Source organism: Diabrotica virgifera, chromosome 5 (assembly GCF_917563875.1).
Source record: "Diabrotica virgifera virgifera chromosome 5, PGI_DIABVI_V3a".
In the NCBI taxonomy this organism is placed as follows: Eukaryota; Metazoa; Arthropoda; class Insecta; order Coleoptera; family Chrysomelidae; genus Diabrotica; species Diabrotica virgifera.
In genome coordinates, this window is record NC_065447.1 from 135,537,510 (window position 1) to 135,564,608 (window position 27,099).

The 27,099-nt window shown below is 32.0% G+C and overlaps 1 protein-coding gene across 1 annotated transcript in view; it reads left to right on the plus strand.

Annotated features, from left to right (window-relative positions):
• LOC114338951 (uncharacterized) overlaps window positions 1–14,225 on the plus strand; it is a 296,642-nt gene extending 282,417 nt beyond the window's left edge. Inside the window, exon 6 of the mRNA XM_050650335.1 lies at window positions 13,992–14,225. Coding sequence (XP_050506292.1) covers window positions 13,992–14,030 — 39 coding nt within the window. The 3' untranslated portion in view covers window positions 14,031–14,225. The remainder of the gene's footprint in view (window positions 1–13,991) is intronic.
• The last annotated feature ends 12,874 nt before the right edge of the window (window positions 14,226–27,099 follow it).

Here is a 27,099-nt window from a genome sequence, read left to right on the forward strand (position 1 = left end):
CTCAATTATGGATACATTCGACTTGGATGCTGTTCCCCAGAGCTGCAGACCATATGCCCAGACTGATTTGAATATTGTGTTGTAGACTAGCAGTTTATTTCTTATCGTGAGCTTAGACTTACGCCCTAGAAGCCAATAATGCTTACTAAATTTTATGCCCAGTTGTTTCCGTTTGTTCCATATATGGGTCCTCCAGGTTAATCCCCTGTCCAAGTACATGCCCAGATATTTTACAGAGGTAACTGAGGGAATTACCTTATTATTTATTGTTACTGTAGGTGATTCACTAAAATGATTTCCTAAAATGTTATGTGTATCCTGTATTACTATATGGATGTGAAACCTGGATCATGAAGGTTAACATGATGAACAAATTAGAAGCCTTTGAGATGTGGTCGTATCGTAGAATGCTCAGAATATCTTGGGTCCAACGTATTTCAAACAGAGAAGTCTTAAACAGAGTAGGTCAAGGCGAAGGTGACTTAATGAAGATGATAAAAAAGAGAAAACTTGAATATCTGGGGCATATAATGAGAGGTAGCAGATACAGGATGCTGCAGTTAATACTCAATGGAAAGATCGACGGAAAAAGAGGAATTGGTCGAAAGAAATATTCATGGCTCCGAAAGCTTCGTCAATGGACTGGCTTATCAGCAGATCAATTGTTACATGCCGCACAAGATCGAGAACGATATCGGCAAATTGTTATGGAAGCTACCCACGCCTAAAAATTTGGGCACGGTACTTAAAGAAGAAGAAGGTGATTCACCGTGACATTTTGTAAAAACAATATGGTTTGATTTTTGTTCATTCAATTTAATTCTCCAATTTTGTGCCCATGTATTTATTTGATTTAATACTCTCTGGAGTTTTGCAGCAGCTTCGACGGGATTTTTGTGTACTGCTAGGATTGCAGTATCGTCTGCAAAGGTGGTGGTCGTTATATCACGATTTGTGGGTAAGTCGGCTGTGTAAATCAGATACAGTTGTGGTCCCAGAACACTTCCTTGCGGTACCCCTGATCTGATGGGATATAGTTTTGTATAGGCTGACTCAAACTTCACTCGAAAGTATCTTCCTGATAAATACGACTTAAGGAGTGTATATAGTTCCTCTGGTAAGTCCTTTTTCAGTTTATACAACAGTCCTTGATGCCAAACTTTATCAAAAGCCTGGCTAACATCGAGGAATGCTGCTGAACAGTAACTTTTTTCTTCAAATGTTTTATTTATAACGTTGACCACTCTGTGAACTTGTTCAACGGTGCCATGCTCTTTCCTAAAGCCAAATTGGTGGTCGGGTATCATATTTCTGTCTGTTAGTATTTGTAGAAGTCTTTTTTCTATTATTTTTTCCATTATCTTAGACATTACTAGCATTAAACTAATTGGTCGATATGAAGCGGGCTCATTTGGAGGTTTTCCTGATTTTTGTATAAGGATACTTTCCGCAATTTTCCATTGCATTGGGAAATGTTTTAGCCTTAGTACCGCATTACACAATTGACTTAGCATTTTAATTGCTTTGGTAGGTAGATTTTTAATTACCTCACCTGTGATTAAGTCATAGCCAGGTGCTTTCTTTTTTATTAGATTATTGTTGATTATATTTTGAACTTCTTTGGGTGAAGCGTGTAGTGTGTTTTCTCCTGTCGGGGTTTGGTTCTGTAGGAAATTGTAGATTTCTTGATCGTTATTTGTTGCAGCAGCTGGTATATGTTTGAAAACTTCCTCTAGGTATTCGCCGAAAGTTTATGCCTGTTCATTGTTTGTTCTGGCCCATGTTCCGTTGGATTTTCTAATTAGTGGGATATGACGATGTTGCTGTTTTAATTTTTTTGTAGCCTTCCATAGCGCATAATCGCTGGCATCTGACGGCGTTAAATTTTCTAGGTATTCTTGAACGCTGTTATTTTTTAGTTGTTTTAGTAGTTCCTTTAATTGTCGTGCTGCTCTATTGAGCCTTAACTTGTCATCTGGATGTCTAGTTTGCTTCCAAGTTCTACTCAGATACCTTTTTTCAATTATTTTTTCTCTGACATTTATTGGACAATTGATTTTTTGTTTTGCTTTTGTTGGTGGAGGTGTTGATTTCCATGCAGCTTCCTGAATCGTTTTTGTGTAATTTTGGATTTCTTTTTCTAATTCTTCTGGTGACTTTAGTGATACGTTTAGTTCAATATTTGCTTCACCCTTTCTCTGAAAGCTTGCCAGTTGGTTTTGTAATTGTGCAACTTGGGCAGAGGCTCTTTTTCTTTAATTCCTGAATGTACAGTTGCTACTACAGGAGTATGATCAGACCCTATATCAAAATTTGATTCGATACTTAGATATCCCCTTGAGAACCCTTTTGTAACAAAGAAATCTAAACAGTCGGGAGCTTTCTGCGGGTCTGATGGCCAGTATGTAGGCTGATACGTAGACAAATGGTCCAAGTGTTGTTCTGATATGATTTGATGTAGTACCCTGCCTCTTCCAGGAGCGCACAGTCTTGAACCCCAACTAGTATGTTTGGCGTTATAGTCTCCACCTGCCAGGAAACGGTTACCAAGTTAGTTAAAGATAGGGTTACCATACGTCCGGATTTCGTCCGGACAGTCCGGATTTGAAAGACATGTCCGGATTGGCGTCCGGATATGAGAAATGCCCGGATTTTTTTCTTTACTAAAAAAAATGGAAGACACTTGGACCAACGGTGGGAAACCCACGGTGGGAAATTTCATTTTGCGCTAAATCAAATGGTTAAGGCTACAAGGTGATCCTACCTGGAAAGAGATGGAAGAGAGCGCTTTAACTATAGTCAGCGTTATACCGAATTCTGTCAATGTGGATGAATTATTTGATGAGAGCTCGTCACTTCTCCCAGTTCTAAAAAAGCTCAAAACCTAAATGGACTTTACTATCTAAAGAAAAAACCCAACACTCATGACAAATGGCAAGAAATATTTGAAGCATTTTCTAAAATCAACGTTTCCTTTACGAATATCTTTTGTCTGCCTGGTACTTCGGCTCCTACTGAACGTATCTTTTCGATGATGAATTTTATTTGGATGGCTGAAAGAGGAAGATTATCTCTACCTGTTGTAAAGGAGCTTCTCAATATTAAAGCAAATTCTGTAATGGCATGTTCCGAATTTCATGACAAAATAAAAAATGACAAGCCACTTTTGAGAAAAATTCTGTCTTCTGAAAAGTACGAAAGAAGAACAGATGAAGAACATTCTATTCCTGGGCCCAGTAAAGACTAAGCATTTCGCATAGTTATATGTACAATGTAGAGGTAGCACCACAGTCAAATTCACATTTTACATTTTCTACAACCCCTTGGACTACCCCTGTCCGGATTTGGCCTTAATAAATTATGGTAACCCTAGTTAAAGAGATTACTTAAATAATTTTTGTTAGCTCTATAATTTGGTGGGCAGTATACAGCAGCTATCGTGATTGGTCCGATCCAATCTTCTATTTCAATGGAGACTGCTTGTAGATCTGGTTGTTCAATCTTTTGTAAAATATGGTGTTTTATACCCTTTCTAATGTTTATAGCTGCTCCAGCACTGGCTCTTCTTGCTGCGTCTGGATGGGCAGCATTGTACATTAAATAGTTGGATATTCTAAAACTATTCTCTGATGTTAAGTGAGATTCAGATATTAGAATTATATCTAGATTGTGAAATTTTAAAAATGCCTCAATTTCATTCTTCCGATTTATGACCCCATTGGCGTTCCATAAAGCTTGTTTTACTGTATCATAAAATTTTTCTGGGTGAAACATGAAGGTCCTAAGTGTAGCATGAATGGTTGAAAAACGTAAAACGCGAATACTTGCTTTTTTGTATGTTTTTTTTCGCAATTATTGCTATTTTGCAACAAGGGTGACTATTTTTTAAATTTTCAACCAATTCTATATTGTAGAAAATTTAATTGTGCAACTTTTACGTTAGTACAACTTTTCTCGGAAATGAATACTTTCAAAGTTATTATCCAAAAACGAAGAAAAAAATCGAATTTTTCCTTCATTTTTTGACATTTTTATTATTTAAACAATGTTCCGGGACTTTTTGAGAGGCAGGATAACTCAAATATTATTATTTGAGTAATTTTCAAGCAATTTCTGCAAAAAAATTTGAGTCACCTCTCAACGTCCAAATGTACTAATATTTTTACAGATGCGCCCTGGTCTACCCGTTAAAAAGAGAAGCCGTTATAAATGTAAACATAATTAGCATTTTCAACGTACCTAAGTTAATAAATTCGTTTCAAACTATACGCAAACTCAAGTTGTGTTTTTAAACATCTTATTTATTTACTATAATAATTAAATTCACTATCAAAAATGATATTTTTCTACAACTGTGTTAAAAATGCAATTTTTAGCACTCCATATGAGCGTTAAAAATGCTATGTACTTTAAATTACTAGTGCTTTAAAAATTTTAAGGCACTGCATTTACAAGTGAATTGTCAAATTGTGAAACGTCAAAATATTTATATTTCATTTATTAACATTAATATTAATAGTACAACTTGCGCAATTTGAAAAAGATGGTTTAAAAGGGTTTTTAAAATTTAATTTAAACTGTATTATTGCATTTTTAACACTTTTGTAAAAAAAAACAAGTTTATGTAACGGTATAATATTTTCGCTAAGAATTTTTAGACATTCACCTTGAGTGTAGACAACCAGTTCTACCTTTTACGGGTCATAGGTTTCATGGTTTCAGCAATTAACAGAAATATTGTATTTTATAAATTTATAATGTTTGTAGAAAAATATTGTATGATATACGTGTTAAAAAGTACATTTTTAAGGCGCTCATTCTGCAAACTTTCACATGCGTGCCTTAAAATTGTACGTTTAACACTTATATCATAAATAACTGAATATTATTAATAATTTAAAATTTAGTTTGCCTCTGACGTATCTGTCAAACTCAAACGTAAACAACGTATATGCGTTTTTGATAAATACAAACATTACATTATAAATTAATATTATTATTTGAATATTACAAAATTTAAATGAAGTAAAGAAACACAGACTTACTCACAATCGTTTAATAAAACTTTGACGACCGGTTTCGATCTCTACACTATTCAGATCATCTTCAGGTCGGCGTTACAAGTAGTTAAATGATGCCGTTACAAGGGATGCTTTGTAAGTTCATCGATAACATGTTTAAACGTCCAGATTATGCTAATAGGATAGCTATGCTATCTGGTATATTATGCTAATCTGGACGTTTAAACATGTTATCTATGAACTTACAAAGCATCCCTTGTAACGGCATCATTTAACTACTTGTAACGCCGACCTGAAGATGATCTGAATAGTGCAGAGATCGAAACCGGTCGTCAAAGTTTTATTAAATGATTGTGAGTAAGTCTGTGTTTCTTTACTTCATTTAATATGGACTCACATATGCAACCCATTCAATATTTTTATTACAAAGTTTGTTTAAATCAAAATAATAAATAAATATTATAATTCCTTTATTGAATTTTTATAAGCACCTATATGGATACGTACCTACCTATATTATGATATCTCGCAAGCTAAACTCTAGCGTCACGATTTCTTTTTGAATGACGCTCTCGCGTCACGAGTTTGAATGACTCCCAGTAGGACTTTACACCCGCCAAGTTCCATACAGAACGATAAAAATATTCACGTCAATAATCTTTCCCCTTTACACGTCCGTTAACCCCACATAATGATTAACTATTTATATGGGAAATAGGCCACAATTAAATTGAAAAAAATAATTTTATTAACGTTTCGACGCCCAAATCGGGTGTCGTTGTCAAAATAGAAAATACTAATAAATTAAACAAAAATGTTGTTGCTAAGTAAAATATTCTTCCAATAATTTATTTAATCTGACTCATTTATATTGGTAATTCAGACATATATTATACATTTTAAAGTAGAAGACTTTAAAATGATATTGCCAATATTTATGAGTTTGGTTTCCTGGGACGACTTTACTGAAAGATAGTTCATTCGATTACATGAAATCAACCCCAACTCAAGAATATCCGTCACAAAAAGATAGCATGTGATCTGTCTTTAAAAAGACAACCAAATGCAACGATGACAGTAAAATTCTCGCGTTAGAGATTCCATAGTAAATCACGAGAGAAAATGGATAAAATGACTAATTCTAAGCAACTTTTGTTCTATAAAGTTTTTTCACCAAGTTAATACTTTTCAGGTTATTTGCAAGTGATAATATTAATTTTTCTAGAAAATAACCACGTTTTCAGACGGTTTTTCGTAAATAACTCAAAAATTAAGTATTTGGTCGAAAAAAAATGCTTATCAATAATATAGCACGTAAAAAAGTGAAAAACATGGTGTATATATGAGGTCACTATACCTAGTAAAAGCAGAGTTATAGCTAATGAAAAATAGGTTCATATTCGTCAAATTCCAAATCGAATATTTTAACGTGCCATAACCAAAAAACGAAGCACTTTTTTGGGGAAAACTCATTTAAACTTTTTTAAAGTGTTTAAAAAATGCTTATTTTTGTTTTCTAAAAAAAATTTTTAGCGTCAAAAGTAAACAAGTTACGCTCAAAATAAAGTTGGTCCCTTTTTTTGGTAAGAAATCGGGAAAATCACCCCCAAATTAGCATTTAAAATAAACTTAATTGTTACCATTTCACAAGTTTTTTACTAGCGTATATATTGATCATAATATGATCTGTAAGTTCTATCGGTTCAAAGTCCTTATTTTTGAAAGAGCTGTAGTTAAAAGAGCTTGAACGAGTCACTTATCACGAGTGTATGCTATTTTAGAAACACCGAATCTTAATCAATTTTTGTCTTACAGAAAAACAAAAAAAAAAATATTCAAAAAAGTAAAGCCGACTTTTTATTGTTTAAGATTTTTGGTATCTCGTAACAATTTTTAAGTTTTAAAAATTAAAATTTTTAAAAATTTTACTTTAAAACCAATTTTTTTCAAAAATAAGCACTTTGAATCGATGGAACTTACAGCTCATATCAACACAACATAAGTAAACTAACTTGTGAAGCGGTAACGATTAATTTCATTTGAGTTGCTAATTGGGGGCTGATTTTCCTGATGTTTTTTTGCCAAAACAAAAGGGACCAACTTTATTTTGAGCGTAACTTGCTTACATTTGATGCTAGAAATTTTTTTTATAAAAACAGAAATAAAGCTTTCTTTTAAAACACTTTAAAAAAGTTGTAGAGTGTTTTTCTAAGAATGCTTCATTATTTGGATATTTCACATTGAATTATTCTATTTGGAATTTTTAGAATATGAACCTATTTTCCACTAGCTATAACTCTGCTTTTGCTACGTATAAAGACATAATATATACACCGTTTTTTTCACTTTTTTTATAGGCTATAGTTTTGCTTAGAATATTTTCTTCGACAAAATGCTTACGTCTTGAGTTATTTGCGAAAAACCGTCTAAAAACGAGGTTATTTTGTTGAAAAATGAACATATTCACTTGCAAATAACTCGAAAAGTATTGATTTGGTGAAAAAACTCTATAGAACAAAAGTTGCTTAAAATTAGTCAGTTTATCCATTTCGGGACTTACCTTGGACATATATTTTTTCACCCCCGAGATGGGGTGAAAGTTACCCCCAGGGCAAAAGCACATATCGGCACTATATCACTTTTTTTGACATGTTAGCTATGCGTATGCCAAATTTCATGTCAATCCAAGCGGTTCTTTAAAATTTACATCAAAAACCGTGAAAGAATGTACTACTATAAGGCATATTTTCGTTTTTGAACGCAAATGTTAGTTTATTTATTTTCATCCAATTTAAAACTAATACACACGGGCGATAATTTACGGCGCCGTAAGAGCACTAAACCCATTGGTTGACTAACTCCTCCACAAATAGGGAACTTGCATAAAATTTTAAATTCGAAAAAAATGTTACAAATCAAAACAGAACATATAGGTATGGATCCCGCGTATGAAAAAAAAAGTTGATTAATAGCAAGCTGAAAATTTGTTAATAGCTTAAGGGTGTCTAGTCGGATAAACTTTGATATATGGGAACACTGGAACAGGGCAGTTTTAATTTTGGAACAGGTTAAAAATTTGAAACGGTCAGACCACGAAAACGGCACATTTATTTTGTCCGACAGAATAGACTTAAACTCTCCGAACAGAGATTAAACTCTCATGCAAAAATCAGACTGCTATTTATCACCTGTCATAATTCCTGTCATTTGACATTCTACATGTTCCACTCATTAAAACGCCCATTTGGTGATAAATAGCAGTCTGATTTTTGCATGAGAATTTAATCTCTGTTCGGAGAGTTTAAGTCTGTTCTGTCGGCCAAAATACATGTGCCGTTTTCGTGGTCTGACCGTTCCAAATTTTTAACCTGTTCCAAAATTAAAACCGCCCCCGTTCCAGTGTTCCCATATATCAAAGTTTATCCGACTAGACACCCTTAAGCCATTAACAAATTTTGAGCTTGCTATTAATCAACTTTTTTTCATACGCGGGATCCAGACCTAATAATTTAAAACATGTATCAAAAATAAAAAGGTTGTTTTTGTTTTCTGTTTGGCCCCTAAAGACGATTCTAAATTCAAATTAAAACAACTAGCCCAAAACACAGTATAGGAGGAATCAGTAAGCTCACTCGTCAAAAAATTTGTTCCATTTTTCTAAAGATGCGCAAAGTCGTCCAAAATTCTGTTCACCGTGCGCATCCTATAACAGCGGATCGGATACGTTTGCTATCAAAAATGAATAACCATTTTCAATTTCGTTGCAGAACGAATATACAGCCGAACCATATTCTAGTCCAATCAGAGAGTGTCGCAAGCACCTCTACCGGTTTCGAAACTTATTAGTCTCTCATCAGGAGGCACATATGCTGCTCTCCCCGATCCAACCAAAACAAACCCCAGCGTGCAGTCCCGGATTGCAACGAACGAAATGGCATAGATGCCCTTTTTAGAAGTCTTTTTGCTATCATTGGTCGGGATCATCACCTGATTTTCTTTCGTGAATTTTTTGAGGTTGTGTTTGAGAATATGAGAATTGTGTTATTGTTAACTTACTGCTTTATTTTCCTATTAATAATATATTATTATGTGCTGTGAATGTGATATTATTTTCTTAAATCAGTAAAATGGAAATAAAGCAAAAGGAAAACAATTTTTACAAAGGCGAATGTAAGATTAAAATCTGAAATACTGGCCACCTGTGTGAGGATATTATTTTGTTCCTATTCTGTAAAAACTGAGATAAAGAATGTCTTTAAAACTGATAAAAATAGTTATTTCTATGATTGAAATTCTTTGGACCAAACAAATACAGAAGTTAACATTGCAGTCATCAAATAAGAGGAGGATAAGAAGTGTGATTTAATTCCTGTCGAAAAAGGTAAGGTTTTCTGATTAGGTTTCAATATTTGTAGTAAATATAAATATAATTAAACTTTAACACATTAATTAACTCATGCAAAGGCCAGTGGTAGTTTTTAGCCAGGAACTATGATTGCAGTTTTCATTATTAACATGAAGTTTATACATGTAAAGGCGGGTATACATATGCGTTCCGCTCGGTGTGGGAGCCGCTCGCGCGCAGCGTGTTCGTCAGATTCGTACGTGTTTTAAGGTGGCGCACAAACGGCACCCACACGGCGCACCACGATCTAACTTCTGTCGGTATGTATTTCAACAAACGCTTTGATGGTTCTCAATACGTATTTGGACGAGTTTGCGAGTGTTTTGTTGGTTTTGGCGCGAGTTGAATATTTGGTAGTAATGGAGTGGTCGGACGGAAGGAAATATCACACTCATTGATATTTACCGTGGAAAATCATTATTGTGGGATCCTCAATAAAGGACCATTAAAAAAAACAACTTAAAGCTCATATCTGAAGGGAAATAGAAGCTGAAATAAAAAATATACATGCGGACCAATGTAAAAAAAGGTCATTTCATTGTTTTCTTCTTACCGGCGTGAGAAATACAAATGAAGATTTACTATTTTATTTGGGCATAAGCCACAATTCGAGTTTGAAATCAAGTTTACTTGACGTTTCGACTTTCACTTCGGAAATTGTTATCAAAATCAAAAAAACATTCATAAACTAAAAATTTAACTTTGTTTCTGGTGAAGCAACGCAGTTGAAACAAGCAGAATATATTACAATTGTGTCACCAAAAAGCGAAAAAGGTAATGCACAACTTGGAAGAGCCTATAGATTTCTAACTTCGTTTCTGGTGAAGCAAGGGAGTTGGAACAAGCAGATATATTATAATCGTGTCACCGGAAAGCGAAAAAGGTAACGCACAACTTGGAAGAGCCTAAAGTTTTCTAACTTAGTTTCTGGTGAAGCAACGGAGTTGGAATAAGCAAATATATTATAATTGTGTCACCGGAAAGCGAAAAAGGTAACGCACAACTTGGAAGAGCCTATAGTTTCTAACTTCGTTTCTGGTGAAACAACGGGTTTGAAACAAACAGATATATTATAATTGTCTCACCGGAAAGCGAAAAAGGTAACGCATAAGTTAGAATAGCCTATAGTTTTCTAACTTCGTTTTTGGTGAAGCAACGCAGTTGAAACAAGCAGATATATTACAATTGTGTCACCTGAAAGCGAAAAAGGTAGTCCCTGAAATGTTCAGGACTGAAACAATCGTTTAGCGAAAGGCCACACGGCACGGTTCTTAGACATTACTACAGTTGCCCAGATCGACTAACCAATGGACATTAAGGGTGCGATTACGTTACGAGAGTACTGTCATTTGAATCGCAATATGATTTTTTTCGAATCCTGAGAAAACTAATAAGTATTTTAGAAAAATTTAAACGCAGGATGAAAGATTACATTATTACCGAGGGCGGAAAGCCCCTTAGAATAAAAATAAACAAGCAGTTTCTATTGAATGAAATATTTTAAATTAAATATCACACTTCTCTTTTATTTTCAGCCCTGTAACTTATTAAAATAAACATTATAGAAGTTTTCAGGGACTTTCCGCCCTCGGCAATAATGTAGCCTTTCATTCTGAGTTTAAATTTTTCAAAAATATTTATTAGTTTTCTCCAGATTCGAAAAAAATGAATACAATTAAAACACATTGAGAATGACATGCGTCAAAATTTTGCAATAACTCAATGTAAATTCTAAACTGTTGAATTCCAGCTTCCCTAATTATTTTACATCAAAAGACATTAGAAACTATTTGTAGAGGATTGAAATCTGTATTGAAAACAACTGTTAAAATTGGTCTACGTAATTAAGCATATTCCAAAATTCTGTAAAAATATAATACATTTCAGTTTTCAGCCCAAACTTAGGCCACACACAATGCAATAATGGGCACATTTGTGAACTCTCAATTATTTCTATTTTATCATCTATTGTTTAAAAACAATACAGTTGATAAGATACCCTCAGTTGCGGAGAAAGTATTAATAATAAAGATTTTTTATTCAGTCAATGGTGTGAGCACTGTCAGTTAAAAATAGTAACGTGTGGCCTAACTTTAACACTCAAATTTACAATTTCATTATACAGTGCGGTGGAATAAGTGTTGCCCCCCCTGTTAACTTGTTTATTTTAAGAATATAAGCAGAACGCTCGGACAGGTCGATTTTTAAACTAACCATAGTATATTATAGCATCAACGTTTCGAACTTTACGCGATACCTCTTCAGGTGACAGGCATAACTTTGATTTTTTTAAACGGTAAAGTACATCATGTGACACCTCATTTAACAGCTTTTAAAATACTGATTTCAAAAATGTATAATACCTTAATCCTTTTTGAGATCGCAGGCCCAAAATTTCGGTCGAACTCTTTTTAAACGCATTTATTTTTTTCGAATTCTGAGAAAACTAATAAATATTTTTGAAAAATTTAAACGCAGAATAAAAGATTAGATTATTACCGAGGGCTGACAGTCCCTTAGAATAAACAAAAAGTTTCTTTTGAATGATATATTTGAAATTAAAAATCACACTAAATTCTCTCTTTTTTCCACCACTGTGACTTATTAAAATAAACATTATAGGAGTTCTTAGGGACTTTGGACCATCGAGAATACTGTAATATTTCATTCTGCGTTTAAATTTTTCAAAAATATTTATTGGTTTTTTCAGGATTCGAAAAAAATGATTGCATTTAGAAAGAATTCGACCGAAATTTTTCGCCTACGCTCTCAAACAGGATTAGAGTATTATACATTTTTGAACTCAGTATTTTAAGAGCTTTTAAATAAGGTGTCACTTGATGTACTTTCCCATTTAAAAAAATCAAAGTTATGGCTGTCACCTGAAGAGGGATCAAGTAAAGTTCAAAACGTTGATGCTATAATATACTATGGTTAGTTTAAAAATCGACCTGTCCGAGCGTATTGCTTATATTCTTAAAATAAACAAGTTAACAGGGGGGGCAGCACTTATTCCATCGCACTCTATTAAAATTAATTGTGGCAAATGTATATTTTTCAAAATTTTAAAATGCATTTAAATCATAGAACAATTTTAACTTTTGATTTTAATACAGATTTTAATTCTCTACAAGTATTCTCTCTCTCTCTCTCATGACTTTTGATGTAAAATAATTAAGGAAGCAGGAATTCAACAATTTAGAATTTTACATTGAGTTTCCTATGGCCCGTTTTATGATTCACCACCCGGTATAAGATAAAATGTGTACTATTTGTCTTATTATTTCATAATAACACAAATAATACACATATATACACAATAACACACATTCAATGATCGAAAATCATTTACAAATATGGGATTGTGTACTCTTGTGACGTAAAGTCAAAAATATAAGTCTCCCCACCACCGTCGGTCAAGACAACTGTAATAAAGTCTAATAACCGTGGCCACACGGGCGATAATTTACGGCGCCGTAAGAGCAGTAAACCGATTGGTTGACTAACTACTCCACCAATTGTATATGAAATAGGAGTTAATCAACCAATGCCTCGTCAGGTTTACTGCTCTTACGTCGTCGTAAATTATCGCCCGTGTGGCCTTTCGCTTAAAATTCGAGAATTTTTACGATTTTATATCAGGAGAGCAGAAACGCGAAAGGGTTGACTTTATTGGAAGATGATAGTTCATTCGATTACATACATGTAACTTAAGGATATCCGAAAATCAGAAGAAAGAAAATCAGAGAATATCAGAAAAATCATAAATGAATACAGTGAAATCTTCTGTTAGTGATCCCTATAGTAAATAACGAGGAAAAAAACCTCATGATACGATCCTGACAAGGTAAAGATTTGGTCTTACATTTAGTTTACTCTCAAAATCAACACTAAACGTTTGAAATATTTTATTAGAGTTAAAATATGTTACATTTACTCTGGTTGGAGTACGAAGGGAACCACTCTCGTTGGAACTTTACCGCGCTGAGCAGATGAGACGTGAATTGTAAATTGTAGAATTACCTCATCTTCCTTAGTCTCAGCATCCGTATGGCTTGCATATTGTAGAAGCCTCGGAGGTGTAACCAGAGAAGGTTCCCATTGTTTTCATTCTGGTGGGGTGTAGAATAGCATTATGTTGTTTTATATGCCATTAGAGTGAAAACTTAGTATTGTTGTAGCAGTTGCCGCTAGGGCATCTATGCCATTTCGTTCGTTGCAATCCGGGACTGCACGCTGGGGTTTGTTTTGGTATGATCGCGGAGAGCAGCATATGTGCCTCCTGATGAGAGATTAATAAGTTTCGAAACCGGTAGAGGTGCTTGCTGCACTCTCTGATTGGACTAGAATATGGTTCGGCTGTATTTTCGTTTTGCAACGAAATTGAAAATGGTTATTCATTTTTGTTTATATATGTAGTTTTTAAACATTCCTTAAAAGATAACGTGATATGGTTTTTCCGTTAAAAAATAATGAAGGTATATCAAAATCAGTATGATGGACTATCATTTGGTTATGATTATGGTAAATATAGAATCATTTTTTAATTTTAATTTTTATTTTAGATTTTATTTATGATACAAGACGAACTGAAGTTATTATAAAACCAGTGGCTGGACATTCATGACAAAAAGAACAACCCATTAAGTAGCCAGTGTGCAAAAGCAACAATTAAATTGTGAAATTTGTTGTAGACCTGTGTGAAAAACCATTTAAGAACACACACTGGAGGAAAACTTTATCAATGTGAAATTTGTGTTAAGCATTTTACTCTAAAATTTAATCTAAATCAGCATAAATATGTCAGTTCCTATTACAATACACAGTGGTAAAAAACCTTATAAATGCAACAATTGTGGTAAGCAATTGACTGCAAAAACAAATTTAAATAATCACATAGAAGTTCACACTGGAGGAGAAAAGTCCCACAAACATGAGATTTAGTGCACTATTTTTACTTTTTACTACTGCAGCATGATTCTTAGAAATTTATTGTCTTCTTTGTTTTTATACTCTTGATCAGCTTGTAAATGGTTTTTGTTTAACTGTCCTTTTAGTTATATTTTATTTCATCCTAATTCTTGCATATTTTCATTTTTAATTTGTCACATGTACCGCATGTATTTTTCTTAGGTTTCTTTACACCGATATCAGGCTGTAAAATATGTTTTTCTACTAGCGTGCAAACATGTCTACTTTCGCGCACGCATTTTAGTTTAGAAAGTTTCACTTTTCCGCACGCGTGTTACTTTTCCGCACGCGGTTTTTACTTTTCCGCACGCGTGTTAATTTAAATATGTTAATATGGCATTAAAGTAATTATAATACATGCAATAAACTAATATTTAGATATTATTTACTAATTTATTTCAAATATATCTTATTGTGCTCCTGTTTTATATGAAATTAACGCGACAATTCGATGAAATAAAATTATTTTGACATAATATTCGAAAGTCAAATCGGTAGACAATAACAGTCGTTTTGAATCATTGTCATGGAAACCAAGATCGTCGTCATGATAACTAATTATATTGAAAGTTTGGTTTTGACAACGTTGTCAAATAAATAATTTGTGTATGTATTTTCATAATAATTAAGTTAACTGATTAAGATTTGGTAATTTTTTAAAGACTCTTAGAAAAAATATTGTTCCTAACTCTTGCAGAAAGTCTCTTTTCCGCACTCGACTGCTTGCCGAACTCCCGCTTCGCGTCGTTCGGCAAACTGCAGTCGCGTGCGGAAAAGAATGACTTTCTGCACTTGTTAGGAAAATAACTATTTCCACCTACCTCTACCGAAAGTATACTTTTCCGGACCTGATTGTAGGGAGCAAAGTTGTACTTTTCCTCCCTAGGGAGGAAAATATTTTTCCTCCCTAGGGAGGAAAAGTAAAAGTGACGTCATGGTATTTCATTCATGAAATATAACTTATTGACGCCCTGCATAATATATATTTTCTATTACGTAATTATCTATACATTTTAACGTTTATTTATAAACACCCTGTATTTTGCAGAATGGTAAAAAACAGTAAATTGTTATTTTGATTTAACAATGTTTACATTAATAATTTGACTTATATTTGACAGTTGACAGTTATATTGTACCTACTTGTTAGTTTTAGTTCTAATAAATTTTGTTGGTTAGTTACATAAATAAATTAAGTAAAAATGAAAAAATGACTTGTTATTTGAGGAAGGTGGAAAAACCATATGTATAACATGGGAGTAAAGTGCCTTTTCCTCCCTTGAATGATTACTGCCCTCCGCTACGCGTCGGGCAGTAAACTTCATTCTCGGGAGGAAAAGTAGCACTTTCCTCCCTTGTTATACAAATAGCTATTTCGTATATTTTACGATTAATCAAATTATCTGGATACGTCTTCTTCTAAGCTTCATAGAAAGCAGTGAGAGTGTGGAGTGAAGGTAAATACTTCCTCGATGACTGCCTTCTTTTCATATTTAATCATATTCAGTTGTTTTCTTTAGACATTCTTCAATTTTCACTTATTAGGTATACACACAGTGTGTCTGCATAACTTGGAACCATATGGAAAACTTTTTTTATTATCAATGTTACCAAAAAAAGTTGTTCTTCATAAACTGCTCTGCATAGTCTAAAACTTAAACTGCAATCATCAGATTTCAAAATTGTATCAGCAGTATACGAGGTATGTAAAAAATATCAATTTCGCTCAAGTACCTTTATTTTTCACAATGTTGAAAATTATTATTATAAAAAGTTGTTCGAGATTAAATACTATGTTTCAATATGCAATTACATCCTTCTAATTGACATATTGTAAACTATAATAGTACTTTACTCATGAGCGAAATTAATTTTTTTTACATACCTCGTATAAAACTGATAAAATTGGATATATATTATGATTGCGTCTTAGTTTTTAGACCATGTACACCTTTTTATAAAAAATAACTTTTTTCGTAAAAATAATTATCATAAATAAAAATATGATGTTGGTTGATACCATTACAGGAAGGGGCTTGCATCCAGATTATGTCAAATGTTTGCAATTTCCATAATATTTTCCAATGTACTCATCATGTGACAATACACAACAGCCTCTTAGATTTTTCCTTGACAAGTGACCACCTAGCATAGACGAAACTAGTAGACTCTTTTCTGGTTCCAAAAGATTCTATTATCTTAAAGAAAAAATTACACAAAAAATGTAAGTCAATTGGTTCTTTGAATGACTATTTCTTGGTCTCTTGTTTGAGTTTTCTTGGGTGAGACAATTGCACAAGGATTTGACTGGGGAATGCTGTTCACAATATAATATATTGTTCATATTATTCAGTCTCCCGAAACAGCTATATCTTCAAGTATTAATAAATTCTGACCTTTTGTAAACAATGAAAGAAAAAATAGTGCTTTTTCTAGTGGACTTATATATCTTGACAAATCTTGTTACTCAGGCAAAGATATTGCAAATTTCTTTGCTGATTATTTTGCAATTTATTCTCAGAGTAATCTCAATGTGCCCGGTCAACTATCTTCATCCGACATTCATATCACTAAACATATAATTTTAATATCAGCTCTCTTTTCATGATATTAAAAAGGGCCCAATATACCTTCTCTGTTTTTAAAAAATGCAGTTTTAACCTTTCCAGGCCATTGTATCACATATTTAATTGTTCCCTTCAAATTCCAGATTACTGGAAAGAAAGTTTTCTTAAACGTATATTTAAAGATGGAAATAAATCTCTTGTTGATAATTATCGTCCTATTAGCATCATTGGTGTGATACCCAAAATGTTTGAGTAGTTTGAGAGTCTGGTTTGTGACTTTGTAGCTCCTTTACTCGAGCCTAAACTTATCAATCAACAATTTGGGTTTAGAACCCATAGATCTACTGAGCTGAACCTATTAACTTATTTAGATTTTTTGTTTGAGTCCCTGGAAAAAGGGTGTCAAGTTAATACAATTTATACAGATTTTTCCAAGGCGTTCGACAGGATGTCTCATGGTCTGTAAGCTCAGAATGATTGGTGTTGATGAACCAATGATTTCTTGGTTTAGCAGCAGGGTTGGCAGGTTTAAACCAACATGTTTAAAACCTTGGTTTAAACCAACTGTTTTTTTTAAGAAAAATCCTGTTTTTTTATTGAACCTCCAAATTGGTGTTTTTATTTAAAATCTTTAATACAGCTGCCGCAAATGAAGAAAACTAAGATAAATAAATTATATTTTTTTACTTTAGAACTTAGCTATTTGTAATATTATCACATTTGAAGATGTTTTTTTTTGTTATTTTAATTTTTTTTTGTGTAAATAAAAATAAAAGCTGTCTTAATCATTTTTTTCATTGTTTCTTACTATTATTTTATAAAATAATTTATTCACTTTTAAAGTATTTAGACTTATGATACTATGCATCAAGTAAACCTGATTTAAACCAAATAAACCTGTTTTTTTTTTTGAAAAAACCATGATTTTTGCCAACCCTGTTTAGCAGCTACTTGTCTAATTGTAGACAGACAGTAAAAATTGGTAATTTTCTTTCCAAAACAATTCTTGTTCCTTCAAGAATTCCTCCAGGCTCACATCTTGGACCTCTTCTGTTTAACATTTTTATAAAAATGATATTCATAAACGTGTTTCCTCTTCCTTTTTTTGCTGTTTGCTGAAGACAGAGTTGAGCTGTCTGATTAAATCTCCCAATGACTGTGATAAACTTCAATATGAGCTAATCAACTTGTTGGATTGTTTTACAGGAAATGGGATGAGTCTAAATCCATCTAAATGTAAAGCTATTACTTTTTCTCGGTCCAGATCCCCAATCAAATAATATAAGATTGGCCAGCATTACCTTGTTAATGTAACTTTCATCAAGGTTCCAAGCGTCACTTTTAATGCAACTCTATAACTTTCCGATCACTTAAAATAATGTAACCAACAAGTCATTTCAGATGCTTGGCTTTATCAAAAGAAGCACACATGATTTTACTGGGATTACTTCCTTAAAAACTCTTTATTGCTCTCTTGTCTTGAGTATGCATCCTGTGTATGGTCACCCTTTTATGGTGTGCATATTGAGACCTTGTGTCATGTTGAACATTAATTTCTAAAACAAATTGCTTTCAAATTAAACATTTTGGAAAACTACAATGATACAGATTTACTACGATTTACTTAGATACTACTTACTTTATATTATATATGCCACCCATTTCTATGTGTCATAAGTAGAGAGATTTGTATTACTTTCTACAATATAATAGAAATCTGATTTAAAAATCTTTTTTTAAATTCTCTGAATAGAAATCTACTTTCATTTTCTAGATTTTTAATAAAGAAATAAAAAACAGCTATTTAGTGTTTTATTTAGTTTGCAATAGTTATTTTCAGTAAACTTTTGCTTAATTTTGTTCAGACCATTTTCCATAGCACCCAATTAAAATATTTTTTTATTGTACATTTATGGAAAAATCTAACAAAATTTAGTGTAAGATTCTAGAAATAAAAATGGATAAAAGTCTTTTTGGATATAATATGCATGGCAGGTCCACAACAGCAATTTTTATTTTAAGACAGCTAATGGAAAACTTGAGTGAAAGAGAAAGACATATTACATAGTATTTATTAATCTTGAGAAGGCATATGGCAAAGCTACCATAAACCTACTGGTACTAAGTAGGAAAGGAGTGCCGGCTGAATATGTGGTGCAAGATATATAATATGATATGGTATCAATTAGCATTATAGCAAATGCATGTGAAATTGGAAAATTGTCTTTGAGTGAAATTAGGGTTCTGTGTTAAATTTATTCTCATTCATCCTGGATCAGATAACTGGGAGATCCTTGGATGTTAATGTATGCACATATTTTGTTGGTAGAAAAATCAGAGAGAACTGTAGGAAAACTAGAGCCGTGAAGACAGGCGCTTGAAGAAAAAAGATTAAAATTAAGTAGGACAAAATAGTATATTTTTTAAAGATAGTATTCGAAATCTGCATAGATTAGTTAGCTTGGATAGACAAGAAATCACACAAGATAATAGTTTTATATATCTGGGATCGACATTACTGGGCAATGGGGAAGTACATGGACATGAAGTTAATAAAAGTAGAGAATTAGATGAAGTGGAAAGTGGTACGTGCAGTACTGTGTGATAGAAGGCTACCAATAAAACTAAAAGGTAAGTTCTATAGGACTGGTTTAAGGCCAACTATGATATATGGTACTGAATGTTGGGCAAAATACACTTCCGAATTTTATGTCTTGTTTTGATGTTTTTTCCGGTTAAAAAGTTGTGACCGGAAGTTTGGCAAAAATGACTCAAAATTACTGATATCCTATATCAACAGATGCAAAGTTCACGAAGAGTTCTAATATCAACTTCCGGACATGTTGGATGAAAACTTAGGACTTATGAAGTCTAATTGCTTGTTTAATTTTTCGTATGCATTAGAAAATCACTTTGTATTTATTGTTACTGCTAAAAAATCTCAAAAACTGAAGAACTAATGCCTTGTCTAAAGAGCTAATGGGAAAACTAATAAGAGGACATTTTTATTTCTATAGATTAAAAAATAATAATACATTCGAATTATAAATTATATTTTGATTTGAGGATATCAACTTTACAATACCAATTATAATAAAAATAGTATTTAAAAAAAACAAGTAGCGAACTATGAATACAACTTAACAATATTTTCACAATCACAACTTACATACATAAAATTATGAAATTAAAAAATGTGACAAATTCGAGTATTAAAAGGTACTCTTGCTGTAAGTCGATAAAATACACCGTCCAGACAATGGTTTCATAATAACTGCAGTTCTTCTTTTATTATGAAGAAAATCTAAAATAAAAATTAGGTAGGTAAGTTCAAAAAATATAATTATATATTTATGTGTACAAAATCATAATCATAACCAAATGATAGTCCATCATATAGGGGAGTGCATATAGATTTTCACTTCGGAAAAAATCAAACAAGGTAGAACTTTTTGTAATTACATTAAGAAATGTTTAGTAAACAACATATCAAAAAGTTCTACTCGAGAAGTGGGTGCTTCATTTTTTATTAAACAAATGAACTACGAAATTAGATGTTTTTTTAAATACCTCCGAAAATATAAACTTTAGAAAAAAAACATTGAAAAATTCAGAAAATTTTACAGAAAAAATCTTATATAAAGAATTTTCTAAAATTAAATCTGTATCTTCTATAATTTTTTATTTATAACGCTAAAGTCACCCTTCTCACAAACATTGGCGCACTGTAAACTAGCGAACGGCGAAGTGCACGGTTGAGTTATTTTAATGTAATTCTTTAACTAATGGATTAAATGAAATTTTACAAATTGAACTTGAAAGAAGAATAAGTAAGCTATCTTATGGTTATAATAAAAAGAAATAAAATGTATGGGCATAAGTACGGTGTGGACGGAAAATCCTACATGAATTTTGTTTAAAAATGATTTAAAGATGTGTAACTAATACAATTTTTCTTACAAAACCCTCAATTTTGCACAACTTACCTTTTAAGCATCTTACTAAATGATGTTTCATTAAAAAGAAATTTCAAAAATTTAATTCAAATGATATGACGTCTCAAAAATGTAATTTTTGAAATCTTCGTAGTTTTATAGAATTACCACCAATTTAAGACAGTATTGCTCAAGTTTGAACAGATATGTTACAGTTTTATAAGTGCTTTTTTAAAGCTTAGGATGCAATCTTTAAAATCCACTAAATTATTTTACTTTAGAGATGAAATAAACTATTTTTTTTGAGAAAATTAAGAAAGATATCAAAAATGTAATACAAAAACCGAAAATTACCAGCTAAAAAATGTTTATAGAAAGTGATCAAAACTTTTTTCTGTAAAACTGACCTAAAATACATTTATTAATAAGCTTCTAAATAAATGTTCAGCAAAACAATTTTTTAGCTCTTATATGTATGTCTGCGTAAGTAGGAACCTATTGATAACTTTTTTATAATCAGGTTTACGAAAAAAGTTATTCCTTATAAAATACTCTCCATTGTATATAATCTAAGATGCCATCATCAAATATCATATTTAATTAATTTTATACGAGGTATGTCAAAAAATATGAATTTCACTCAAGAGTAAAGTACCGTTATATTTCACAATATCGAAAATTGTCATTAAGAAAAGTTGTTTGGAATTAAATAAATTGTTTTAATGTTCAATTATATCCTTCTAATTAAAATATTTTGAATAATAAAGGCACTTAACTCTTAAAAAAATTCATATTTTTACATACCTCGTATAAAATTAAACAAGTTTAATATCTGATGGTTGTATCTTAGATTTTAGACCAGGGAGAGCATTTTATGAAGAATAATACACCCAATATATTTTTTTGTAAGTTGAAAGAAAGGACATTCACCTATCCAGCGATATAAAGTTTTTCAAAATCGGTTGTCAAATCACTGAGTAATTAATTTTTAAAATGAGCGGTGCAACGTGGATATCACATACCTAAATAACATAACTAAGCAAAATGATATTATGTTATGTGATTTCCACATTGCATCTTTCACTTTAAAAATTATTTGCTCAGTCATTTTTTTTTCAAAAATCCGCTATTTTTATTTTCGTATTTGAAAGCGATATAAAAAATTCAGTCCATTCAGACAAAACTATTACTAAAATAAAACATTTCAGCGAAAACCGCATATTTCTATCTTGAGCCGTTTAGAAGTTATAGGCAGTTAAAATGGGGGAAAATATAAGTAGACACCCGGTATAACAAAAACTATTAACCTACGAGAAAAATCACTAGAAACCTTTTCTGTTTGGAATGATTCAAAAAACCTAAAAAAACTTTTTTCGACGCAAAAAAAATAATTTTAGGAAAAACCCCTGATCTTTCCCCTCACCTGGCAAGGTCTTGTGCTCTTCAGAATCGCCTGTCATTGTACACATTTCTTCTAAATGACTTACTCAAACACATACTTAAATTTAAACTTAACAGGAGAAAGTTTATTTTTCCCCTAAACTATGCACTTTTCGATTCACCTGGTAGATACACGTGCACGGCTGATGCCTGCCAGGTCATGGTTTTTAGCCTTGGTGTGCTATGAATGATCACTATACAAATTTCTAGCCTTACAGGACGACCGTTAGTCGCAGGGTTCACTAGCGACTATTATAAATATATCATTCATACATCAGGTCAAAACAAGAATAGTTGTAAACAATAAATAAATTATTATCAAGGAATATAGATGCTCTATATTCATTGTTATTATTTTGAAAAAACTGATACCTTTAGCGTACTGAATTTTAAGAAATCCTGATAGTTTTATTGATATGGTTATTCCCAAATAAGTATATTAATATTTTGCATTAATTTTTCAGTGTGAAATATTATAATGTTGATTTAAGGCTATGGGTACATAATTCGCAAATATTTTACGTGTATCCCTACTTTTTCTGTCTTTACACGGCAAATTACGTGTAGTAAAATTCACACTGGTGTGGATATGTAAACATTACTAGAATGTCATTCTACTTGAAAATGTCATAATTAATTTAAAATATGAATGTTCTTGGATAACTGTTATTTTTATAATTGCAAATTATTAATTCAGTTAATAAATGTGATAATTTTTTCACTAACTATGTTTTCAGTGATTGTAATAATTTATTTGTACAACAAAAACTAATAATCAATCGAGAAAAGAGGAAAAGTGTTAAAGTGATTTTTTAATAATATGTTGTTATTTTGGAACGCTTACAATTTTGAACATCTCTAACAACAAAATACTTGGATCACAGGATATATCTGATGTATTCTCTGCTTGGATCTTTCACAAATAATACACAATAAATAACTTTTTATTAAGTTCACGTCTTAAATCAATTATTTATCAAATACACTATATATCAATAATATTTAATCAATTTCTCAAAATATTCCCGATGCAATGTCAAATATTTAAAATTGTCACTGATTGTCAGTGTCTGACTGACAATATATGCTGACAATATTATATTCGCTTGAGTGCGTTGTAAGACAAAGACAGATTTGGAAAATATTACCACGGCATTGTGTTCATTTTTTTCAAATCCTGAAAAAACCAATAAATATTTGTGAAAAATTTAAACGCAGAATGAAAGACTAAATTATTACCGAGGGCCGAAAGTCCCTTAGAATAAATAAAAAGTTTATTTTGAATGAGATATTTGAATTTAAAAATCACACTAAATTTTCTCTTAGTATTTTCACCCCTGTAACTTATTAAAATAAACATTGTAGAAGTTCTCAGGGACTTTCGGCCCTCGCTAATAACGTAATCTTTCATTCTGCGTTTAAATTTTTCCAAAATACTTATTAGTTTTCTCAGGATTTGAAAAAAATGAATCCCCATTTGAATAGCATTGCAGCCGAAAATACGTTCCGATCCTCTTAAATTAAATCTCTTAAAACAATTACAAATGTATAAGATTTTTTCTACAGTGAACTTTCATATGTTGAATTAAAGTAGATAGGCTACAGTACTCGACAACTATACAGCTAAAATGTACTTGCACTAACACAAGTATACAATTTAAAACAAATTTAGTGATTAGAAGTCTAATGATCCAAAAATGCCAGTAGGTATCAGATATTATATAGTTGGCATAGATATTGGATCTTCATCTTTTTGGAAAATGTGTACCTATCTTTTGAAATATATGTATGGTCCAAGAGCTGTGAGACATTTTTGAGTAGGTATTTTAGGCAACCTGAAAATTTTTCAGGTGACTCTTCCATGATAGCCTAATACAAAAATGCCGGTCTGGCTGGAGGGTAGCGGTTATTTTCCCCAAAAATCCCCCCTAAATTTTAAAAAAAGGGTAAAAATTTTTATTACAAAAAACATCATTGACGCGACTTTAAAGTAAATTTAAATATTCAAATATAAAGAAAATAAACAGGCCAGGCGATTTGAGGGCGATTTTAACTCTGCAAGATACTTGCATGGGCGCTCCAGGATTATTTTCAGGGGATGCATCTGAACTTCAGAAGATTTCATCTGAATCTGTATATACTATTAACGAGTATAAAATATACAACTATACATGCAAAGCTATGTACATTCCTTCCGGACAGGGAAGTACAATGATTATTTTGACAGGGTATTTTTTAATATTAAAAATAAATATTCTAAAAAAGACAGGTTTTTTTTTGGTGAAATTTTCCAGCTGCCATGTGATCAAACAAATTACGCGTACATATAAATGAAAAGCGCTATACGTAAGCAGCAGTGTGAGACAGAGCGTATACCGATAGCTGTTTGCGTCCTCTGTTGTACCTGAGCGAGTACGTTCGCTCGAGAAAAATCACGTGACCTGGCGATCCCATGTTGTTGTGCCTCGAAACGTTAGAGTTATTATTATATATTATAGTTTTTTAAGTAACTTTTTCTTAATTAAAGGAAAATAATACGTACTATGCAATAGATTTTGCAAATATGATAGAAAAAAAACAGATTTATTATTATAAATATATAGGTAGAAAAGTATAAAAGTATAAACTAAATTAATTCTGTGTCCGAATCTTGTACTTCTTCTTCAAACTCCTCATTTGAGCTTAAATATTCACTGTCTTCTTCTTCGTCAGACTCCCCTCGAGACTCAGATTCCTCTTCTACATGATCTGTAAATAGTTTTAATATGGGTTTAGAATTAATTAAAAATTAATTAGCGATAGTTTAATTGAATTACTACGTATTCTCTGTCCTTTTATACGGAGTCGAAGCCTGGACAATCACGGGCGCATCTGAAGAAAGACTTGCCATTGTTGAGATGTGCTGTTATTGAATAATGTAAAAAATATCATGAACACAACACGTAACAAACACGGAAACATTAAGAAAGATGAAAAAGGCAAAAGAAATACTTAACACTATAAAGGAAAGAAAAATGAGTCAAAATAAATATTCATTCTCTTCTTCTTCGTCAGACTCCCCTCGAGACTCAGATTCCTCTTCTACCTGATCTGTAAATAGTTGTAAATATGTATTTAGAATTAATTAAAAATTAATTAGTGATTAATTAATTGAGTTGCTACGTATTCTTACTTATATAACTAATACTTAATACTTTTCCTTATATTATAAATTATATCACGTTTTTATTTCTTAGTATGTGACCAAAGTAACTCATTTTTCTTTCCTTCATAGTGTTAAGTCTTTGTTTTGCCTTTTTTATCTCTCGTAAGGGTGGGGGGGGGGGGTATGGTTTGAAATATTAAATTTTTTTATTATTTCAAATAAAAGTGCATACTTTCAACAATACTCTCTGAAATTTTCAAAATAATCGGAGTAAAATTACCAGAGACAGAGGGTGTTGAATATCCCTACCTTCGACTCGCGTTGCCGCGGCTTCGCGCCAGCACGCTTGAGCGTAGTGAGAAACGTTAAACAAGTGTTCGCCTACTCTTTTGTAATTCAAAAAACATATTCCAATGTTCATCACTTTACGATTTGGCAGACAAATCAGAAGATGAAGATGCAGTTGTCAAAACTTAAAACGCATTTTTCTCAAAACTGCTTTTTCAAATGCGGTGGACATTGTAACTGAAAAACTACTTGACCGATCTACCTGAAATTTTGCATAGATTTTCTTTAGACATTTCGTGAGGTAACAACGTCGATATATTTTTCGTTTTGTGCTTATTTTTTGTTCAACAATATTAAATCTGTTTGTTTTCACAAAATTTTTATCAAAAATTTAGTATTTTTGACTTCTGAGTATAAAAATACTCGACGTTGTTACCTCGTGAAACTCATAAGCTAATTAAATATTTTTGAATTTTTTGTTTCGTATGATCCAGTGATGAGTTCTGATGTCCACCGCAAAATTAATTTTTTTTGAGCTGCCTGCGAAAATTTGTCGCCAATGGCTTATTTTTCAATATTTTGGATTGAATTTTTTCTTAAATATTCTTTGAATTGTTCTTAATATGTTTATTTAATTTAAAAATAAAATAATTCTACCATAGCTTCGAAAAAAATCACAAAAATGTGCTTGGTATGTTGATTTCAAATCATACCCCCCCCCCCTTAATATTTCCGTGTTTGTTACGTGTTGCGTCCATGATATTTTTTACATTATTCGATAACACCACATCTCAACAATGGCAAGTCTATCTTCAGATGCGACCGTGATTGTCCAGGCTTCGACTCCGTATAAAAGGACAGAGAATACGTAGCAACTCAATTAATGAGGAGTTTGAAGAAGAAGTACAAGATTTGGACACAGAATTAATTTAGTTTATACTTTTATACTTTTCTACCTATATCTTTATAATAATAAATCTGTCTTTTTCTATCATATTTGCAAAATCTATTGTATAGTACGTATTATTTTCCTTTAATTAAGAAAAAGTTACTTAAAAAACTATAATATATAATAATTACTTTGACGTTTCGAGGCACAACAACATGGGATCGCCAGGTCACGTGATTTTTCTCGAGCGAACGGACTCGCCCAGGTACAACAGAGGACGCAAACAGCTTATCGGTATACGCTCTTTCTCACACTCCTGTTTACCTATAGCGCTTTTCATTTATATGCACGCGTAATTTGTTCGATCACATGGCAGTTGGAAAATTTCACCAAAAAAAACCTGTCTTTTTAGAATATTTATTTTTAATATAAAAAAAT